This window comes from Lissotriton vulgaris, chromosome 5 (assembly GCF_964263255.1).
Source record: "Lissotriton vulgaris chromosome 5, aLisVul1.2, whole genome shotgun sequence".
Lineage (NCBI taxonomy): Eukaryota > Metazoa > Chordata > Amphibia > Caudata > Salamandridae > Lissotriton > Lissotriton vulgaris.
The window spans coordinates 969,536,054-969,554,458 of NC_141693.1; the positions used below are offsets into that span (position 1 = coordinate 969,536,054).

Here is an 18,405-nt window from a genome sequence, read left to right on the forward strand (position 1 = left end):
CTTGGAGGGGACAGGTTTTGACATGGCAATAAGGGGGTTGGAGCAAGTTACAAAAATGGTTACGAGAATGTGGTCCCTTAAAACAGAAGGCACAATAGCGGAGTCCAGCACTGACGGTGCTAGATGGGAAGAGATCAGGATAAAACGAAAAGGTGAACCACCTCCCCTACCTGTGAAAGTTGGGCTGCCTTATATATAAAAACTGAATAATAATTTATATTTGACAACAATTTGATTTAGGGCTTCACCATAGGGATTATGCACGGAATGTGTCAGAGCCTCATCCTGCCAACCCATTACACACATACTATCTCCGGTAAGGGACAATGGTTATATTAAAGTCCGTGACGCAAGGAGGGTGCAGTTCCTAAGGGAGGGAAGGGGATGGGAAAGACAAATCTTTTGTCATGTTGCCCTCACACACCCCGAGAGGTGTCATGGTTCATCATTGGTTCTTGCTCCTCGTTGGGCCGACGCTGCAATGCTCGATGGGCTCACCGTTTCCGGGGCTCTTTATCGGAGATCTTTTTAGGATGCCGTAGAGTACATGTGGGTGTGGGGGCAGTGAGGTAGGGTGTGCACAAAGGTGGTGGTTTTAAAATAGGTAAGGGACAGTCCTGTACAATAATTTTAATGTTCATGGTAGTACCTTCCTAAATAAAAAATATGGGTGTCCTATTGGGAGGGAATGTTCCCAGTGGACAATCGCTAGTGTGAGGTCGACATGTTTTGTGCCATGGTGTTCCTAGAGGAATCGGTTGGCACTTCTTCAGGACCTAAGGTATGTGTGGTGCACTACTAAAGACAGGTTCCGGATTGGTGGAAGGTAGCCTGTCTAGGGGCCCTTGTAGTCCTGTACTGGGCGCTGTGGTGACCCGAGTAACAGAGGCTACAGCCTGACGGGGGTGCGATGGAGCACGGAGTTGCTCCACTCGGAAGGGTGGCGGCTACTTGCTGTGAGCCTACCCTCGCTCCTGTTCCCCGTGAATATACATATAACGTATATTAAAGTCCCCCAACCAAATGATGGACACCCTTTCTGTTCTGTTCGCCAAAAAACAGGATATACTACTCTCTAAATTCACAAGTAAATCAGTGGGATAATTTGTAAAAAGGACAGGGAAGGCATAGCAGAAATAGAATAAGACTGGTAACCATTTACATGAAAATCATCTTTTGCCCAGATTTCTTGACAACATGCCACATCATACCTGCTTATAGTATCACCCAATTCTCACTGTCCAGTTTCCTGGAAATACCAGCAATGTTCGATGATAGAAAATTAATCTCTTCTGCACTGAAATATTTTACATAATAGTTGGTAGCCATCAAGGGGTTTGCCGGAACCACCGCCAAACTCCAGAAGAGACTCCAGCGGATTCAGAATTCCTCAGCACGACTCATCCTGGACATCCCCCGTCGCAGCCACATCTCCGGACACCTGAGAGATCTGCACTGGCTCCCGGTCAACAAGAGAATCACCTTCCGTCTCCTCACCCACGGACACAAAGCCCTACACAACCAAGGCCCAGGATACCTTAACAGCCGCCTCAACTTCTACGCTCCCACACGCCAGCTTCGATCGACCGGCCACGCCCTCGCCGCCGTCCCCCGCATCCGAAGAGCCACCACAGGAGGAAGGTCCTTCTCCTACCTGGCCGCCAAGACTTGAAACTCCCTCCCGACCCAACCTCCGCCTGACCCAGGACCACCTGGCCTTCAGGAAGCAGCTCGAAACCTGGCTATTCGAGCATTAGCGGACCCCCCCTCCGCCAGCGCCTTGAGACCCTCCGGGTGAGTAGTGCGCTATATAAATGCTTTGATTGATTGATTGATTGATTGTGAGGTGAAAGCACCCCCACAGAAGTAGAATTTCTATTTATGGCTGATGTAGGAAGCCGTGTCACAAGTCAATCATTTTCAGTAAGATCAAATAGAGAGGCAAATCGGTTGTTAACCAAATGTGGGGCTAAGGTGTTTCGGCAAGACATCGAATCATGCTGCTATATGAATCTAGCATGTCTGCTGTAAAACAATGGTGGTTGATATAAATAGCCAAGGGGCACAGCAGAGATTGATGAATGACCTGGGATCAAGAATTCCTAACTATGAAGTAGAGATATAACCTGCCAAAAATTCATGACTAAACAATCACCTTGCAAATATTTTGGTGTTGAACCAACCCAACCAACCCTCCGTATCATAAGTATGTCATTGAATAAATCACCCCCACACCCAATTCAGAAACTAATCAATGGGCCACTCTCCATTTTAACGATAGCCAGTCCTCCTTGTAGTTACCCTCTATTGGAGGTACACCGGTGTGGATAATAACATATTGCGTGCAATCAGGAGGCAGTAGAAGATGATCAGGAACCTTTACAGATGTCAACTTCTGGCTTCTAGAACTCTCCATTTGAGGACCAGTGGTTGAACCTTGCTTCGCAGACACGTATTTTGCTTGAATCAGAAGCACATGTGCTTGAGACAATATGGGTGGGCCTAAATCACTAGGGGCCACCTTATGGGTCGGTACACTATTGTGTGCGCCAAAGGAAGGGCCTGGGGGGAGGGGGGTGCAGCTTAAACAGTCTGATGAGGATATGGTTGTTGATATTTTAGCTGAGACTCACTCAGAGTTTGAACATTATCATTTAGCTGTTTAAGCTGTGATATTATCTCAATTTGAAGATTTTTCAAAATATGTTCCACATTCTCAAATAAAAGTTTAGACCCACTTTGAATAATCGAGCTGAAATCAATGTCCTCGCGCCCATTTGTGTATAGTGAAGTTGGTTGAAACACCGAGTTTGGAGTTCCTCTAGCCACACTTCTTTTTCCTTCACCATTGTTCCTTTTTCTTTTATGGGGAGGGGATTTTGTAGCAAGCCGGGAATGGAGACTGGGCGGGGCAAGCGCTTCTAATATCACCCCTGTGTCCACTATTACACAAGGATTTACCATGGTAACAAGAGCAGGTAAACCCGAGGTAAAGTGCAAGAACTCTTTTGTAGGGTTGAGCGGAGCAGTGGTAATGTACCCTGATGGTACAGATGAGGGACTCATGGAGACAGTCATTAGTTTCAGGACCGCACCCATGCGGGTTTCCACTGATTTAAGCTCTGTTGAAATAGCGCCTATTGCGGAAGATAGGCATGAAGTAATTAGCGGGGAGGTGGATGTACCTTTTGTCCTTGGGACAGCCATTTTCTTTTCCCCCATGCGAATAATGTATCAAAGTATTCAGCCAGATAGTGAGAAAAAACAATCAACTTGGAACAAAAAAAATGCTATGACGGGTCCAAGGGGGGTGAAGGGGGGGGGGGCCCAACCAGCCTCATCTGGCTGTGGACAGGCACAAACAGGTCAACTCTCGGTCAAGGGCACGCGCTGTGCGCGTCCTGCGCGCGGTATGTACCAAGCACTTTTATAGCGCAAAGTCTGTTTTCCTAGGCTCCGCTGAAACAGGTGCTGCTTGGGGGATGCAGTTCCACCCCTGGGAAGTGGCAGGTATGAGAGGTACAGGCGGTTTTAGCAGCATCCCCTGCTGTGGTATGCGCCAAGCACTTTTATAGCGCAGAGTCCATTGTCCCCTCCTCCACTGAAACAGGTGCTGCCTGAGGGATGCAGTCCCACCCCAGAAAAATGACAGGTGCGAGTAGTGCAGCCGGTATTAGCAGCATCAGGTGTATTCCATGTTTTGATCTACTGAGAAAATACAGCTGTCAGAATTCTGTACTTCCCAGACTTTTTGCTTCACGGACACTGCCTTAATATTCACATGAGTAACAAGCAATTCACAAGCATTGGCAAAGCCAATAGGTCTCGGCTATGCAAGAGCTACTGGCTTTTGCCAATGTGTTTTAGCCATGTTGTACACCAATGTGGCTGCTGTTCAGCATGGCTAAAAGTTAGTGGCATAGAAAAGAGTGTTGTGGTGTGTCGTTGAGTGGAATGGCGAAGAAGGGAGTAGAGTGGTACAGAGTGGAGTGGCAGAGATTGTCGTGTATTGGAGTGGCATAGTGTGGAGTTGCATACAGTGGCATCCACTGGTGTGGCGTAGAGTGGACTGGTGTAGAGTGCATTGGTGTAGAGTGTTGCAGAGTATGATGACATAGAGTGCAGTAGCATTGAATTCTGTAGCATACAATGCAGCATCATAGAACCCAATGCCGTAGATTAGAATGAAGCATAGCAGAGTACTGAGAAGCAAAGTGGAGTGGCGCAGAATGGAGTGGTGCAGAGTAAAGTAGAGTGGTGTACAGTGTAGTGGTGTAGAGTGAAGTTGCATAGACTGGTGTATAGTGGCAAGGTGTAGAGTTGAGTGATGCAGAGGGCAGTGGCGCAGAGTAGAGTCAGGTCACATGGAGTGCAGTGGCACGGGATGAAAGTGGATAAAAAAGTACAAACAGTAACATCTGTACGTCAACCATTAGTATGACGTTGTTCTTACTTTGCAGATATATTGACAACGCTGTTATTTGGTTCCAAGACAGATATATTGATCAAAGTAAATCTGATGATCCTTAGTTTGACAACACTCAAATACAGTAGAATAAGGAATTGATTATCCTGGAGAAAAACACACATGGTGCAGAACCGACATAAAAGGTCTTGGCTCTCAATTGAATCACATTTTTATTTATATTTGCGCCTTAAATTTTCAAGAGATTCCGGCAAAGACTGTGATTTAAATACATACAACTATGTATTAGAAAGAAGCTGCTGGGTGAAAAAACTGCATTAAGGAAGGATTGAGGTATTTTGTTTAGCACAAGGTGCAATATCCTTATTATCTTTGAAACTAGGCAGTCATATGATCTTCATGCCATTAACAACGGGGAAATGTCATGGGCAATCTGGTCCTTGCTCAACCGCATTTCTTTAGATAAGTTTAAGAAATATCTGCCTGGCTGGGGTAAATGAGGTTTTAGCTCTATTTTTACAAACATCTCAATGCATGGCAACAGCCCACCTTCATGATGGGGATCAATTCTGCAGCCAGTATACATACCCTGTTAACCGATGCCAGGCATCCCACCTTATTGAGCTTTTGGAGACACAGGAGAAAACGTGTGCTAGGATGCTGCTCACCATACTGGAGGTCTGGACAACTAGTAAGCTTTTAATACAGTCATTCAAGCATGTTTCATGAAAGAGTGTTCCAGTGAAGACAACATCGCGGCATAATTGTTGTTAGCAACAAAATCCAGAACTAAATTATTTTAAGCTCCATTTTGCTTGCCACATATATTACAGAATTGTATCTGACAGACTTAATCTGTGGTCAAGACCTAAAGAATGAGGCATGGACCTGTCTTTATTTTCATCTTATAATGCAAATTCCTTTGCGATTCAGATTTAAACTTTAAATCAAGCAATGCCTCTAACCAATGATTGAAACAACAGAGGGTTTAAAACAGGGTTGCCAGGTGGGAGCTAACCATTTACCGCAATGTCTGCTTTGTTGTGGAGTTCCAGTGCAGCTTCGGACCCTTGTTTGGGCATCAGTATTGAGGAGAAAGTACATTAACAGTACCCCTGAGCACTCAGCGAGAAGTGAACCACTGAGGTGATGCTGCAGCTTATGCAGTGCCTGAGACCCCACACACTGACTGGAGAGCTCATCGAGTGCCAAGGAGGCTATATGGTGCTGTCGCAAGTGGAAGTTCTGGATTTGGGAGGATGACTAACACCGGAGATACCCACTGTGTTTGAGGACTTCAAGGAGACTTTGACCAGTGGATGAATGCCCAGGCAGACCCACAGCCCAAGGTTTATCCTTGGCATCTATCGTGACTGTGGCGAAAATCGCAGGTAAGATGGAGCTGCAGGGGAGGTGTGGGTGAGTGCTGTTGGTATGCTTTAGCAGAAAACTTTGCACAAGTAAAGATCAGCCGCCTCTACAGACAGTGAAAACATTTTGGAATGGATCCTTTACCCAATGTCAATATACAGTTGAAAAAGTGGAAACTGAAAATGGGGAAAAACATAGGGGATTTCTTTTTGTGTCAAATTTCTTTATTGAGAGATTAAAGGTATATACATTCATAAAAGTATAATACAATATAGTAGACCCATAAAAGTCTTTGACGACGAGGTTACCAACTCTAGTGACAGAACACAAAAATGGTAAGGACCAACCTGTAGGGAAGAAGTATCTATGACATAGGGGGAGTCATTGATCATGAGAATATTACTGGAGATGCAAGGTGCAACTCAGCGTGTTAAATATGAGTTCAGGAAGCTGGAACTATGTATGAGCACAGTGGAAAATATGCTATGTGAAAGGGAGCCTTATTCCTAAAGGACTCAAGAGTTTGAGAACTTTGTGGTGGCTTCTGTTTCCCTCCTGTAATTAAAAGTAAAGTGCTTAAAAAATTAGATTAGAACTTTGAGGTCTCCAACCTAAAGGCCAGCTAATGACGTGGAGACAGATCTAAAACAATTACTGCATGCAGTGGATTTAGGAGATTAGGAAGTAGGCAATGTGACAGTTGGCAAAACGGCTTGCAGACCCACCCAGTTGGTTTAGGTTACTACAAAGGCACAGTTTTGGTGGCCCAAAGAAATTCATGGCTTAGAGAGACGATAACAAAAGTGGCTGCCAAAAAGAGTCTCATTTGAACAACAGCTCTTGGGTTCGGATATTCAGTTTCTGTGAATCAGGATCAGCTGAACAATAATTTACAAGGCTTGCTAAGCAGGAAAGATGTTGAGCACTGGGCACTTGAACATTATTGGCACAATTCACAAAGGAATTAGTTGAGTCATCCCAAACTGTCTGAAACTGGACAAGTCGCATCACATCTGATGAAGCAAGAGATGGATCCTAAACATCTAAATTATCTCGCCTGCTCACTCTTGCATGTTCCTGCTTTCTCCCTTGGAGATGTTTTTTTGGTCTTTTTCTTCTTCCTTCTTTTACTTTTGTGTGTTTTTGCCTCTCATCTTCTTGGGAAATGTCTGATGTTGAAAAATAAGTGCTATTCCCCAAAACCGAGTGCTGGTGGCTCCTCTTGCAATCACTGGCTCAAATTTAGCACTGCAAACCTCTCTTATGCTTTCTATGTAAGCAACACACAACTTTATTTAAAGGTAATATATAGTCAAGATATTTTGTTGGTATATTTAGTTCTCAGCTAAATCCAATACTAGATGTCTTATCATCATCCAAAACTAAACCTGATAATAAACTGGGCTTCATGACTCTAAAAATGTAACCACTCTGTAAAAAGTGTCGCAAAAAAGCTCAATTCTTAAATGTAGCCCAGTCATTTTCAACTCAGCAAAATGTATGGCTTGATTACAGACAAAAACCCATACTTGTAACTCCATATCAATACCTTCGCCAAAGGAGCACAGTTTCAACTTAAGGCAGTCAGAGACATCGAACGATTTATCCCTGACAATTATTTCAATCTTTTTCAAAAGTTGGGGAGGCAATAATAGTGTCAAGACAAGATTACAGGAACTCACTACTAGCAAAGATATTTAAAATGCACGTGGGTACTCTCAAATCAGCCCAGTATGAAGGCGCTAACTGACCCTGGGATCAAGGAAATATGAGTAAATGTCTCCTATACTGATCTCGTTGAGTAGGCTCTGCACCGAAGCAAGAAGACTGTACAAACTGACATGCATTAATCTTACAGCACTAGACCAGGGTACACCAAATTGAAAATATAGATTTCATGAGGTGCACATCAAATGAGAATCTCAGAAACCTCCTGCTGGAAATCCCAGTCATAAAGAAGTATGAAACATCATTCTCAGGATTGAGAAACAAGAACTCAATTCAACAGAAAGTCAGTACAATTGCACCCTATGATTTGTTAGAAAAAGATCGGAAAATCCCATTATTCAGTCCCCACTGGTATTGAGGTCTGCTATAGGTAAGAGAAATTATCTCTTTCTTCTCCCCTATCTGTTCTCATAATAACCCTACCCAAAACTCCCGATCACTAGCACTGAATGTATAATCATGGCACAATATGTACATATAAAACATACCATCCACTTTATCTACATGATGTTGAAGTTATTTTCAAAGAATTATCTTCTATTATCACCTAGAATTTACTGTTGTAACCACAACACTTGAACATCTAGTACTCTTTCAACCTGTGAAACATGTAATAAAATGTACATTTTTCCTACCTCTTCCATTCTATGTTAAAGCTAGTGCTGAAGAACAGTCTTTGATTACCCCTTCAGAATGTATTGCTGTAACCACTGTATTGAACACTGGACTATCATGTTGACAACTCCATGTTGTTACCCCTGGGTCCACACTATACAAATCTGTTAAGTTTTGTAAAGCGAAATACCTTTGGCAATGCCTCTTTCTGGTAGATACTCTCCCTAATTACAGATTGCTCACTTTTAGAATACTCCTCGGACACGGAGCACAAACATATGAAGGTACCGGTTTCAGATTGCTAAATTGGGATGTTTTTCTATGGTAAAAAGAGACCATTCCACACAACAGGGAGATTGGATGGCAGTGAAGAATCTAAGGTTAGGTAGAGTTCCACTTGAAAGAGTGCTACCTCAGGTAAGTAATTTGTTCGTCTGATGGATATTTCTAACTGCAGGTCCTGCAGCACTGAAAGACCTTCTTGCCGGACCTGGCTGGCCAGAGAACTCCACAAAAAGCTGATGAAGATACAGGTGAAGTGATTGTGAAAAGGAAGGCAGCCTTTACTGTCAGAAGACACCAAAAGTAGCTGTGCTTCAGCTCAAAGGGACTACACATAATAAATGGCAGTACCAAATTAAAGGCCCCACTATGGCATCATAAGTGGTTTGGGAGGGAATATTTGTGTTAAATCTTTATTATACCGCATTACACAAAATAACAGGTGATTTGAGCATGGATGGCTAGCATGATAAATGCAGTAAACCAAAAGGGCTGATAGGTAACCTATAATTGTGTTTCATCCCAGTCCTTGCTGGGCCAAAGACAAAACAAATAACAAAATATCCAACAGCTTGTTTGCTGAAGGCCTGTCATGCAACACCAGGCCACACATTTGTCCCAGCGCCTGACATAAACAGACTTTGTGAAGTGATGCCTAGCAGCCAGGTTTACATCCACAGTTTCAGTTGGCAAATCAAATGCCGTCCACTGTGGCCATTCCATCTCTTCAAGTGGAGGTGTAAAATTTGCAAGTTTGGGTAGAGAACCCTGCCCTGCTGCTGCGATAGAAGATCTTCCCAAAGTGGAAGCCTGATTAGAGGGCAGATACACATGCATAGAATTTACAGATCCAACACTCTTCTAGCCCAAACCCGGATGATAGGATGACTTGGGCCTGATCATTTCTGAACTCTGGGCAGGAGAGGAAGAGGTGGGAAAGCCTACAGGAGTCCCATGTTCCACCCAAGTCGAAATGTATCTCCTAGGGAGGACAATGTGCAAAGGTTAGGACACTACACCTTCTCGACAGTGGCAAAAAGATCTAGCCAGAGTACTCCCCATTGTCAGAGGAGGCTCTCTGCCACCTGAGGTATAGTCACCATTCATATCTGCCGGGTACCATTGGCTTAGCTTGTCTGCCACGGCATTCAGTAATCCCGTCAGGGGGTACCCAATCAGGGAAATGCCTTGACATTCCAACCACCTCCTGGCACAGGACCCCAAGCCACCCTGTTTTTTGTAGAATACTACATGGCGGTTGTGGTGTTGATAGTAACCTGAACCAGCATAATCTTGATGGATGGTATGAAAGCCTCCAATTTGAGGTGAATGGCCACAGCTCCAACCATGGGCAGCTCCTCTGTTAGAGCGAAGGAGTGTTGCATCACTTAAAAATCCTCCCAAAGACGAAAAATAAAATGGTAATTAATTACCATTTTATTTCTCATCCCCCGGGTGGGACCGCTGCTGAGTGACAGCAGCATGTCACTCAGCAGGGAGGATGGTGGGCTGAGTGTGCACTGTTGAAAGTGCACATGTCTTTTTGGACGGCCGTCTTGAGACGGCCAGCTACAACCCAGCTTTCTATTTTTTTTATATAATTCTTTTTATTATAAACAATATAACAGTTATATACGTACAGTCATTGTGTATTGAAACAATTAAATAATGCACACATACGTTTTGGATGGTACACTAATCTCTCACTGTTCTGTTTGTTTGTTTTCCGTTTGACTATTAATTTATTAAAATGTAAAGATCTAGAGTGATCGGAGGATGCACCACAATACTGGTGATCCTATGTATTGCCCGTGCCGTGATAAGGAGGGAGAGTAGACAGCACCCAGAACAGAATACGATACCATCGCTGTGAGGGAATTCAGTGCACCCGCTAAAGATCCATATTCAGAGCGGTCTACTCTCCCTCCTAATCACGGCACGGGCAATACATAGAATCACTCGTATTGTGGTGCGTCCTCCGCTCACTCTAAGTCTTTACATTTTACGAGCTCAACTTAACTTTTTACTTTTCCACTTGACCAGCTGGGTCAGAATTATCACCGGCAGAGCGATTATAAAGATTCTACATCTCCGAGTTCAGCCCTAAAGAAGTCGCGGGACTATCTTCCTTTGTGACGAAACACGTGTTGGCTGGTTGCTCTGTTCGCTTTAACAAAGAATAAAGACACCGAAGCACTATACGCTTACACGGCAGAGCGCCATTCTTTAAAAACCCTACAGGCAGAGTACAATAAACAAAGGGAGAGGGCTGCGTAACTCTGCTACTCTTTACTGCACATTCACCTACAGCCCTCTCATTCCTTTAATGGCCTGTTTGATCGGTGGTCTTGGACATTTACATCTCAACAGGAGAGGCCACCTGCTTAATGCTCAGGGATTTCCGGGGCACAAGTTGACCTACCATACCCATGGCTGGCACAGTGTCTTCCTCCATAGCAATTGCCTTCCAGAATCCGAAGCAGCCTGCACTTCTGTTGCACGCCAGACTCCCACACCCTCACCACAGCAAATACAGCAGGGCGGGTCTCAGCCGGCCTCACTCCCTGCCTACTGGGGTTCGGAGTTGACTGCCGGCTCTGCTGCCATGCACCCAAGCATGCCCAGGTAGAAGTGCCTCCTGGCTCACATCGACCATCTAGTCTCTGCGCTGTTGGTATCCAGCGCACGCCTGGCCTCCTATGGCCACCACTCACCGCAACAAAGGAACCACAGAGCCATCTACATGACTCCTCACCAGCGTGATCCACAACCACACATTTTCCTGAGCAAGGATGCTGCTGATTTGGGCAGGATTTTCTGAATCTGAGGCCGGTGGCGATGGAGGCTCTGCTCCCCTAAATATTAATCATGTTGATATGTAAATGCGGTATGCTGCCACTAGTCTGCTACTATGAATTTGCTCTCATTTGTTTCGAGAAATATTATTTACATTGATGTGGCAATTAGATCTCTAGCATTATTTTAATGCTTTATGTTAATGAATTAAAAGAATTCTGAAATAAAAAAGACACTGTGAGCCTTTATTTGTGCAACGGAGATTTATATTTACAAAAACCGTATTGATTACATGTACAAGCTTTTTGATGATATGAATACTAAATTGCGACTATTGGCAGCTTTGTTTCAGTTTGGCCGACATGTACTGTCAGTTAGCAGTCGGACAGCTGTTATATGAATTGCTTCACTGAAGACAGAAAAGGAGCAGCCTGGGAAGCAGTAGAGCGGGTTTCGCGTCACCCATCACTGGTTGGTTCAGAGTCAACATCCTTCTTATCTATGATGTGACAGCTAAGAACGGGGACAGGCAGCTGTGATTGCGCCAGTGTTACTGATTGGACGCCTGCTGTCGGGTTCAGGGCCTCGCGGCGCAGTCTGCACGAGCCACGAACAGTCGCCAGATGGCAATGACTTTTGATTACCACCGACCTTTACTAAATATAAATCGCCAGCATAGATATGAATGACTCTGGAGCTGCTGGGCCACTCACTCTCCCTCTTATTGCAGGTTCAGCTCACAAGCACATTATGTTTGTCAACACAGAAGGAAGGTATGATTTTGATAAAATTGAAGCTTTGGATCCAGGATGCTTGCAGTGGGGGACTGAAGGAAGCACACAGCAGGAGATGTACAATATGTAAAGAGACATGATTCCTACCTGCAGTGCACGATGATGGGGTGGTTTCCCGTCTTCTGCTGCTGCTTCTGAACCGCTGCAATGAGGTCAATCATGCCTTTCCCCTCGGCAGGGATCCCCACTTCGGGCCAGCCATGGAAGTGGAACTGCCGGACGAGTCTGGCCACCTTCTCCTGCAAAGAGGTTGAATTGAAATGTGCAAAATGAAAATGCTGCACCGCCCCGTTAATATATTACATATATTATGCCCTATCTGGGTTTGCTGCATGCAGTGGTTCATGAACTTGAAGTGCGGCACGAATACACGTGTGTTGCTACATTTATTTTTTTCTTGCAATCATTCTGCTTCAAAAGAGTGAGGGGCAGATTTACAAGGGATGCGTCACGTTGTAAAGCCCTGCACCACATGTAGGCGTTTCTGCGCAGGGGGGGCGTTCCGGCACAGGAACGCCTCCTAAAAGTGGCTGAGTGAAATCTACAAGATTTCACTCAGTCACTTTTAGGCCCATGCTGCGTCAAAACCCTGCGCCTGCCTGAAGCAGGCGTAAGGATTGACGCAGCATTAACTAGATAGGGCCCCCAGAGCATTGCTGGAGCTGCGTCGCGCTTGCGACGCAACTCCAGTAATGTGCCACTTTTACAGCACAGATGCATCACGCATCTGTGCCGTTTTTGCCCCATGGTGCGCCACATTGTAAATGCGGCGCATCCATGATGGCGGAGCTGCGGCGCACAATAACTGGCGCATCCCTGCTGATTTGCAGGTATGCGCCAGTTATTGTAAATATGCCCCTTAATATTTACTCTGTAAGAAACACGAGATACTGATGGAGCAAGGTGAAGAGCAAAATTTTGTTCTAACCTGTGAAGTTAATCTCCCATAATGAATAACTAAACTATTAAGCATGTGGTGAAATTACTAATCAACTTTGTTTAAAAATGCAATAATCAGTACACGCGGGATAAACTAATGTGCTTTATGTTGCAAACGCAAAGAAGAAAATAATAAACTAATCCGGTCTATTGTCTTTGTCAGTATTAAATGGGGCTGTTTAACTAATGGCATGTGCTTATTATATGTGTTTATGTTATGTCTTACTGTGACAAAAGAATGGAGTTCGAGCAGTTCCTGAAGGAAGAGTAAGAATAAAGCTGCCTGACTGTGCTTCTGCTAGATAACATAATTAACAGGGTTAATTATTAGAAGGGGGGTGGTTAACAGAATGGGTCTCAATTCTTTAATTAATTGATGTCTTGTGTTTGTTTAAATAATAGTTTCCAAAGTGAGGCCTGAAAAGTGGCTCAGAAAAATATGGCTGACAGAGATGCAGACGTGAAACCTTGTCCAGAGTGGAGCCTTACATTTACGCAGTAGTGGAGATTTTTGCTGCACAAACATTATTAATTGAAAGAACAGTTCTTTGCTTGAATAGAATATGCTCACGGAGAGAAGGCTCAAGGACAGGAAGAAAGTGTCTGCCAAGATTAGAAAGTAAAAGTACGGAACTCAAAGAAAAGTTACTCTTTTGAGGAAGCCAAATGTCGTGGAAGAAAAAGACAATAGGGCTTATGTGAAGCCCGGACTTGGTCAAAAATCAGAGATGACCTAACAGTGGACTGACATGGGTCAGCCAATGAGAAGCCTGGATTCCATTGAAAGAATGTGAAATGTAGAAAGTTTTGCTAGAGAAAAAGGTATAAAACCTGACACTTGGGTCAGGGAAAAAACGCTTGCTTCCCGATTCCTGCATGACGTGCTTTTGGACTTTTGGCGCACGTAAGGACAGCAGACTTTAAATTATATTTTCCTTTTTAGGTGAAGTGAGAAATAGACAGGGAAAACGAATTAGGGTATGGAAACGTTATTTGCTAATATTTCATGATTCTGAACTTGCTTAAATAATGTCAGTTTATTCATTCATTTCCTAATAATATGCTGCTTCTTATTTGCTTATAAAATAAGATTCTAAAACGTAAATGCTCTTTCTTTATGAAGAATAAAGTTAATAAAAATTAGATTCTAAAAGACAAGCTGGTCTTGTTTATTCATGGTCTAGTTACTAACAGTTGATCCAATTGCCTTAAGTGGTCTGATTCAATAAATGATAAATGCTTAAAACTATGGTAAAAGATCATAAACTGTAGATGCAAATAGTATTGTAAATATTATGTGAATAGTTCATAAATCATACCACTAGATTCAGTTGCTCAAAAATTGTCTCATTGGTGTTATGGGCCTGTTTAAGTGTTTCATGATTAATGGTGAGTATTGAGGTGATAGGTAGTGTTTGTGAGACTGTTTTTCTATAAGAGCGCTGGATCAATACTTAGGAGAGAGCAAGTGAAAAAACAAGCCAATGGCCAAAGGGTGCGGATCAAAACCCCTGCTATAGGCATTGAAAAGAGTTGGCCTTGTAGACAACAGTGCTGTTCTCCCACACCTAGAAAGTCAATTGTGAATACGTTTTACAGAGTCCTACTATTGCTTTGGGCCTCCTTTCCTGAACCTGAGTTTAATGAAGTGAAAAGTACTTAGGAGCTTTCCTTGCATTGTTGCTCAGTGTCTTTTGACATTGTCACCTTTATTTGCAGGGGAGCCCTAAGTCTTGTTACTCACCGACCACTAACACTACTCCGATTTCCTGAAAAAAGTATCTGATGCCTTTGGCAGCACACTGCTGTGATGTTACACCGATGCTAAACAGCCCTTAAGTCATGCACAAGCCTTAGTGGAGAAAAGTCTGATAAAATATAAGTAATTGAAAAAAAATTCTCATGGCCCATGGGATTGGGGTTCTGTTCTTCTAGAAGGTGCCCTAGAAATACATGCTTCTTAAAGTAAAAATCATTATCATGTTTTCTGGCGAGCAAAATGTTTGTATATCCCATTGCACAAAAGTAAACAAACACACTTATTGAATTATACTACAGAATGTACAAGCTAACACTTACAAATGTAAAAAAGTGCAAATGAATCTTTAAAAAAAACAACAAAGAGAGAAGAGCAAGGAAGTGACATTAACCTCTTTGCCAAAGTTGGTATTAGAGCATTAACTGTGGGAAGAAAGATGAATGTCTGAACAATCTGCTTCTAGAACAGTACCTTAAAACAAGGCAATGTTTCAGATGATGAGTAGGAAGGGGACTGATACACGGCGTTGGGCTCATAAATAACAGACATGCTCGCAGCTGGGTGGGCACAGTGATGGTTGAATTAAATATAGGTGCTGATTGCTAAGAGACTAGAAACAGACCACTGTGCCCCATGTCCACTGAAAAAGGAGTCAACGAGGATGCCATTGGAGACCTACCAGTGACAGACAAGTTACCCAGTCAACATCTGTACCTGGGAGGATTAGAAAGGGAACTTGAGTGGAAGGAACCTGGAATGTGCTTCTCTAATGATCTTGTATATTGAATTGTTTTTGGTGTGCATTAACTCTTATGGGTCCCCTGTGTCCGCCAAGTCTGTCTCTCCCTAATGGTGGCAATTCTGCATGGTGGAAGGAGTCAAATATACTGCTACCCCAACCCTCTGAGCCTAAATCATTATGACTAGTTTTCTGGTATTACTAATTTGGTTTGTCTCCCTCTGGCCTCTCACATTTTATATAAAAAATAACAAATTGAGCGGCCAACTCCAATAAGGAGCTCCATAAAATACTAAAGGGGTTTACTACTTCTTTGTCTGACCAGCACAACAATATACCGTCGCAAGAATGGGTTGACACATTGTCAACTTTCTTTGATGAAAAGATCGATTCTATTGAAGTTCTTTTCCAACTGCTGATACTAGTATCCTTGACAATACTCCAGTCAAAAACCATGATTCTACCATCCCTCTCCTACTGGAATTTACTATATTCATGTCAGATGAAGTCTCAATCACCCTGGCCAGGATTAACAGATTCGCCAGCTGGTCTGCTTCCGCCCGCTTCCTTCAAATCTTTGCTCCTTTGTTTATGGATAAACTTACAGATCTATTCAACATGTCAGCAGCCCAAGCAAAGTTCCCGGTCAGATGGAAGGCAGCTTTAGTCAATCCCATCATAAAAAAACCTCAGTTGATCGTAAAATACCCAGCAACTATCATCCTATCTCATTGCTGACTTATTTTGGAAAGGTACTGGAACACCTGGTCAACACCACCCATTTGGAGAACTATGGACTTCTCGACCCCTTACAGTCGGGGTTCAGGGCAGCCACAGCACCGAAACCTCATTGGTGGAGGTTGTGGATAACATAAGACTGGTCTTGGGTGACAGGCAGTCAGCCATGCTCATTCTGTTTGCTCTGTCAGCCGCCTTTGACACCATCTCCCACAGCATTTTAGAACAGTGGCTCTGGGACGTGGGTGTCAGGGGCAAGGTTCTGGAAGGGTTCAAGAATCCATCCATACTAATATATCCATTCTAATATAATAAAGAGAGAGCCCAAACCTTTGAGGCGGGTAATCTCACGAACCACAGCACCAATCACAACACCCAATGCAGCGTTGGAAAGGGCATTTGCAGCAGAAGGACATAGGCTATGCAGACGCCCACCATATACATTTAAAAGGTAAAAGAACCGTGCCAGCAAAGTAGTCCCTTGTGGGCGTGTCTGCGTTGTGATGTGGGCGTGTGCTGGGGGCGTGACAAACTCTGGGGGCATGTGGTACGTTCCGCCCTTCATGCCATGTCTCATATCGTGTGCTAATCCCACCTGCTCCCTTTAAATACCCCTGCACCCCATAATCATAACCCACCCTTACTCCTTAAAATACCCCAACCCCCTAAACACTAACCCATCTTAACCCTATAAATATACCCTGTACCCCAAAACCCAAACCTGACCCTGAACCATATAAATAATCCTGTACCTTAAAACCAAAACCTACCCCTGAACCCTAAAAATACCCGTGTACCCCAAACCTAGCCCTGAACCCTAAAAATACAACTGTACCCCAAAACCCAAACCTACCCCATAACCCTAAAATACCCCTGTACCCCAAAACCCAGCCCTGAACCCTTAAAATACCCCTGTACCCCCAAAACCCAAACCTACCCCTGAACCCTAAAAATACCCCTGTACCCCAAAACCCAAACCTAGCCCTGAACCCTAAAAATAACCCTGTACCCCAAAACCCAAACCTAACCCTGAAATACCCCTGTACCTCAAAACCCAAACCTAGCCCTGAACCCTAAAAATACCCCTGTACCCCAAACCTAGCCCTGAACCCTTAAAATACCCCTGTACCCCAAAACGCATACCTATCCCTAAACCCTAAAACTACCCCTGTACCCCATAACCCAAAACTATATCTGAACCCATAAAATACCCAAACACCCCAAAACATATACCTCAGTACCCATACTTACCTTATCCAAACATTAAAAAAAAACATGCTTTTACCATTCATGCATTTACAACGAATTTCACTGTAAATGTATGCGTGGTAAAAGCATATAAAATGTAATGCCATGCGTTATAACGGCATTGCGGAGTCATGGTACTTTCGTAATGAAAGTATGCGAAGTGATGGTATGCGGAAAGAAAGTTGCGGAATAATGGGTGTTTACCCTCCCCCGGTAAGTACATTGGTGGCACGGCGGCCCACATCTCCAGCAACATACTCATATTTTTTCACCACCCATTTGAAAAATGCACAGGTCTCTCCCATTGATGGCCAGCACCGACATACACTTTTAGACACACACCCCGCCACAAGTTCTAGAATTGTGAACTTTAGAGCTGGGGTGCTACGTTCGAATCTCGGCATCAGTTCAACATCCTGTGATTCCAGGCAAATCGCTTTGTCTCTCCATGCCTACCACAAATGAATGTGTTCTTCTGTAATGTAAATTGTGCTCATGCCATGTTGTCGAGTTTGCGCTATATAATATTGCAAGGAAATATAAAGTAGGGAAACTCGAGTTCACACACTACTGAACGCGCACTCTTAAGTGCATCAGCAGTGCACTGTGAATCAGAGCGTTTCACAGGCCTGTCACAGAAAAGAAATGCTATCAAAACGAAATCCTACAAAACAATATACTACTGGCCGTTAGCAATTCATACCCGGACAACGTCGGACAGGCTGCTAGTCTATACTACTATTATAAAGGAAGAACTTTGAACCTTTGAGGCGGGTAAACTCGGGAACCACAGCGCCAATCCACACACCCGATACATCGTTGTAATCGTCAGGGTGTGCAGATGGACATAGGCTATATAAACGTAATAAATATACGTTATTAAAAAAATTTACCGAAAAAAAGTAGTCTCTTGGAAGAAGCGCCGGCCGCGACGTGCGTGCCCGACGTGAGGAGCGTTGGAGGAGCGGCA

General features: G+C 43.8%; 1 protein-coding gene across 2 annotated transcripts in view; it reads right to left on the reverse strand.

Annotated features, from left to right (window-relative positions):
- PTPRE (protein tyrosine phosphatase receptor type E) overlaps positions 1–18,405 on the reverse strand; it is a 934,466-nt gene that overhangs the window by 57,957 nt on the left and 858,104 nt on the right. For both annotated transcript variants that reach the window (XM_086922566.1, XM_086922567.1), the window contains one exon: positions 12,100–12,251. In XM_086922566.1, coding sequence (XP_086778692.1) covers positions 12,100–12,251 — 152 coding nt within the window. The remainder of the gene's footprint in view (positions 1–12,099; positions 12,252–18,405) is intronic.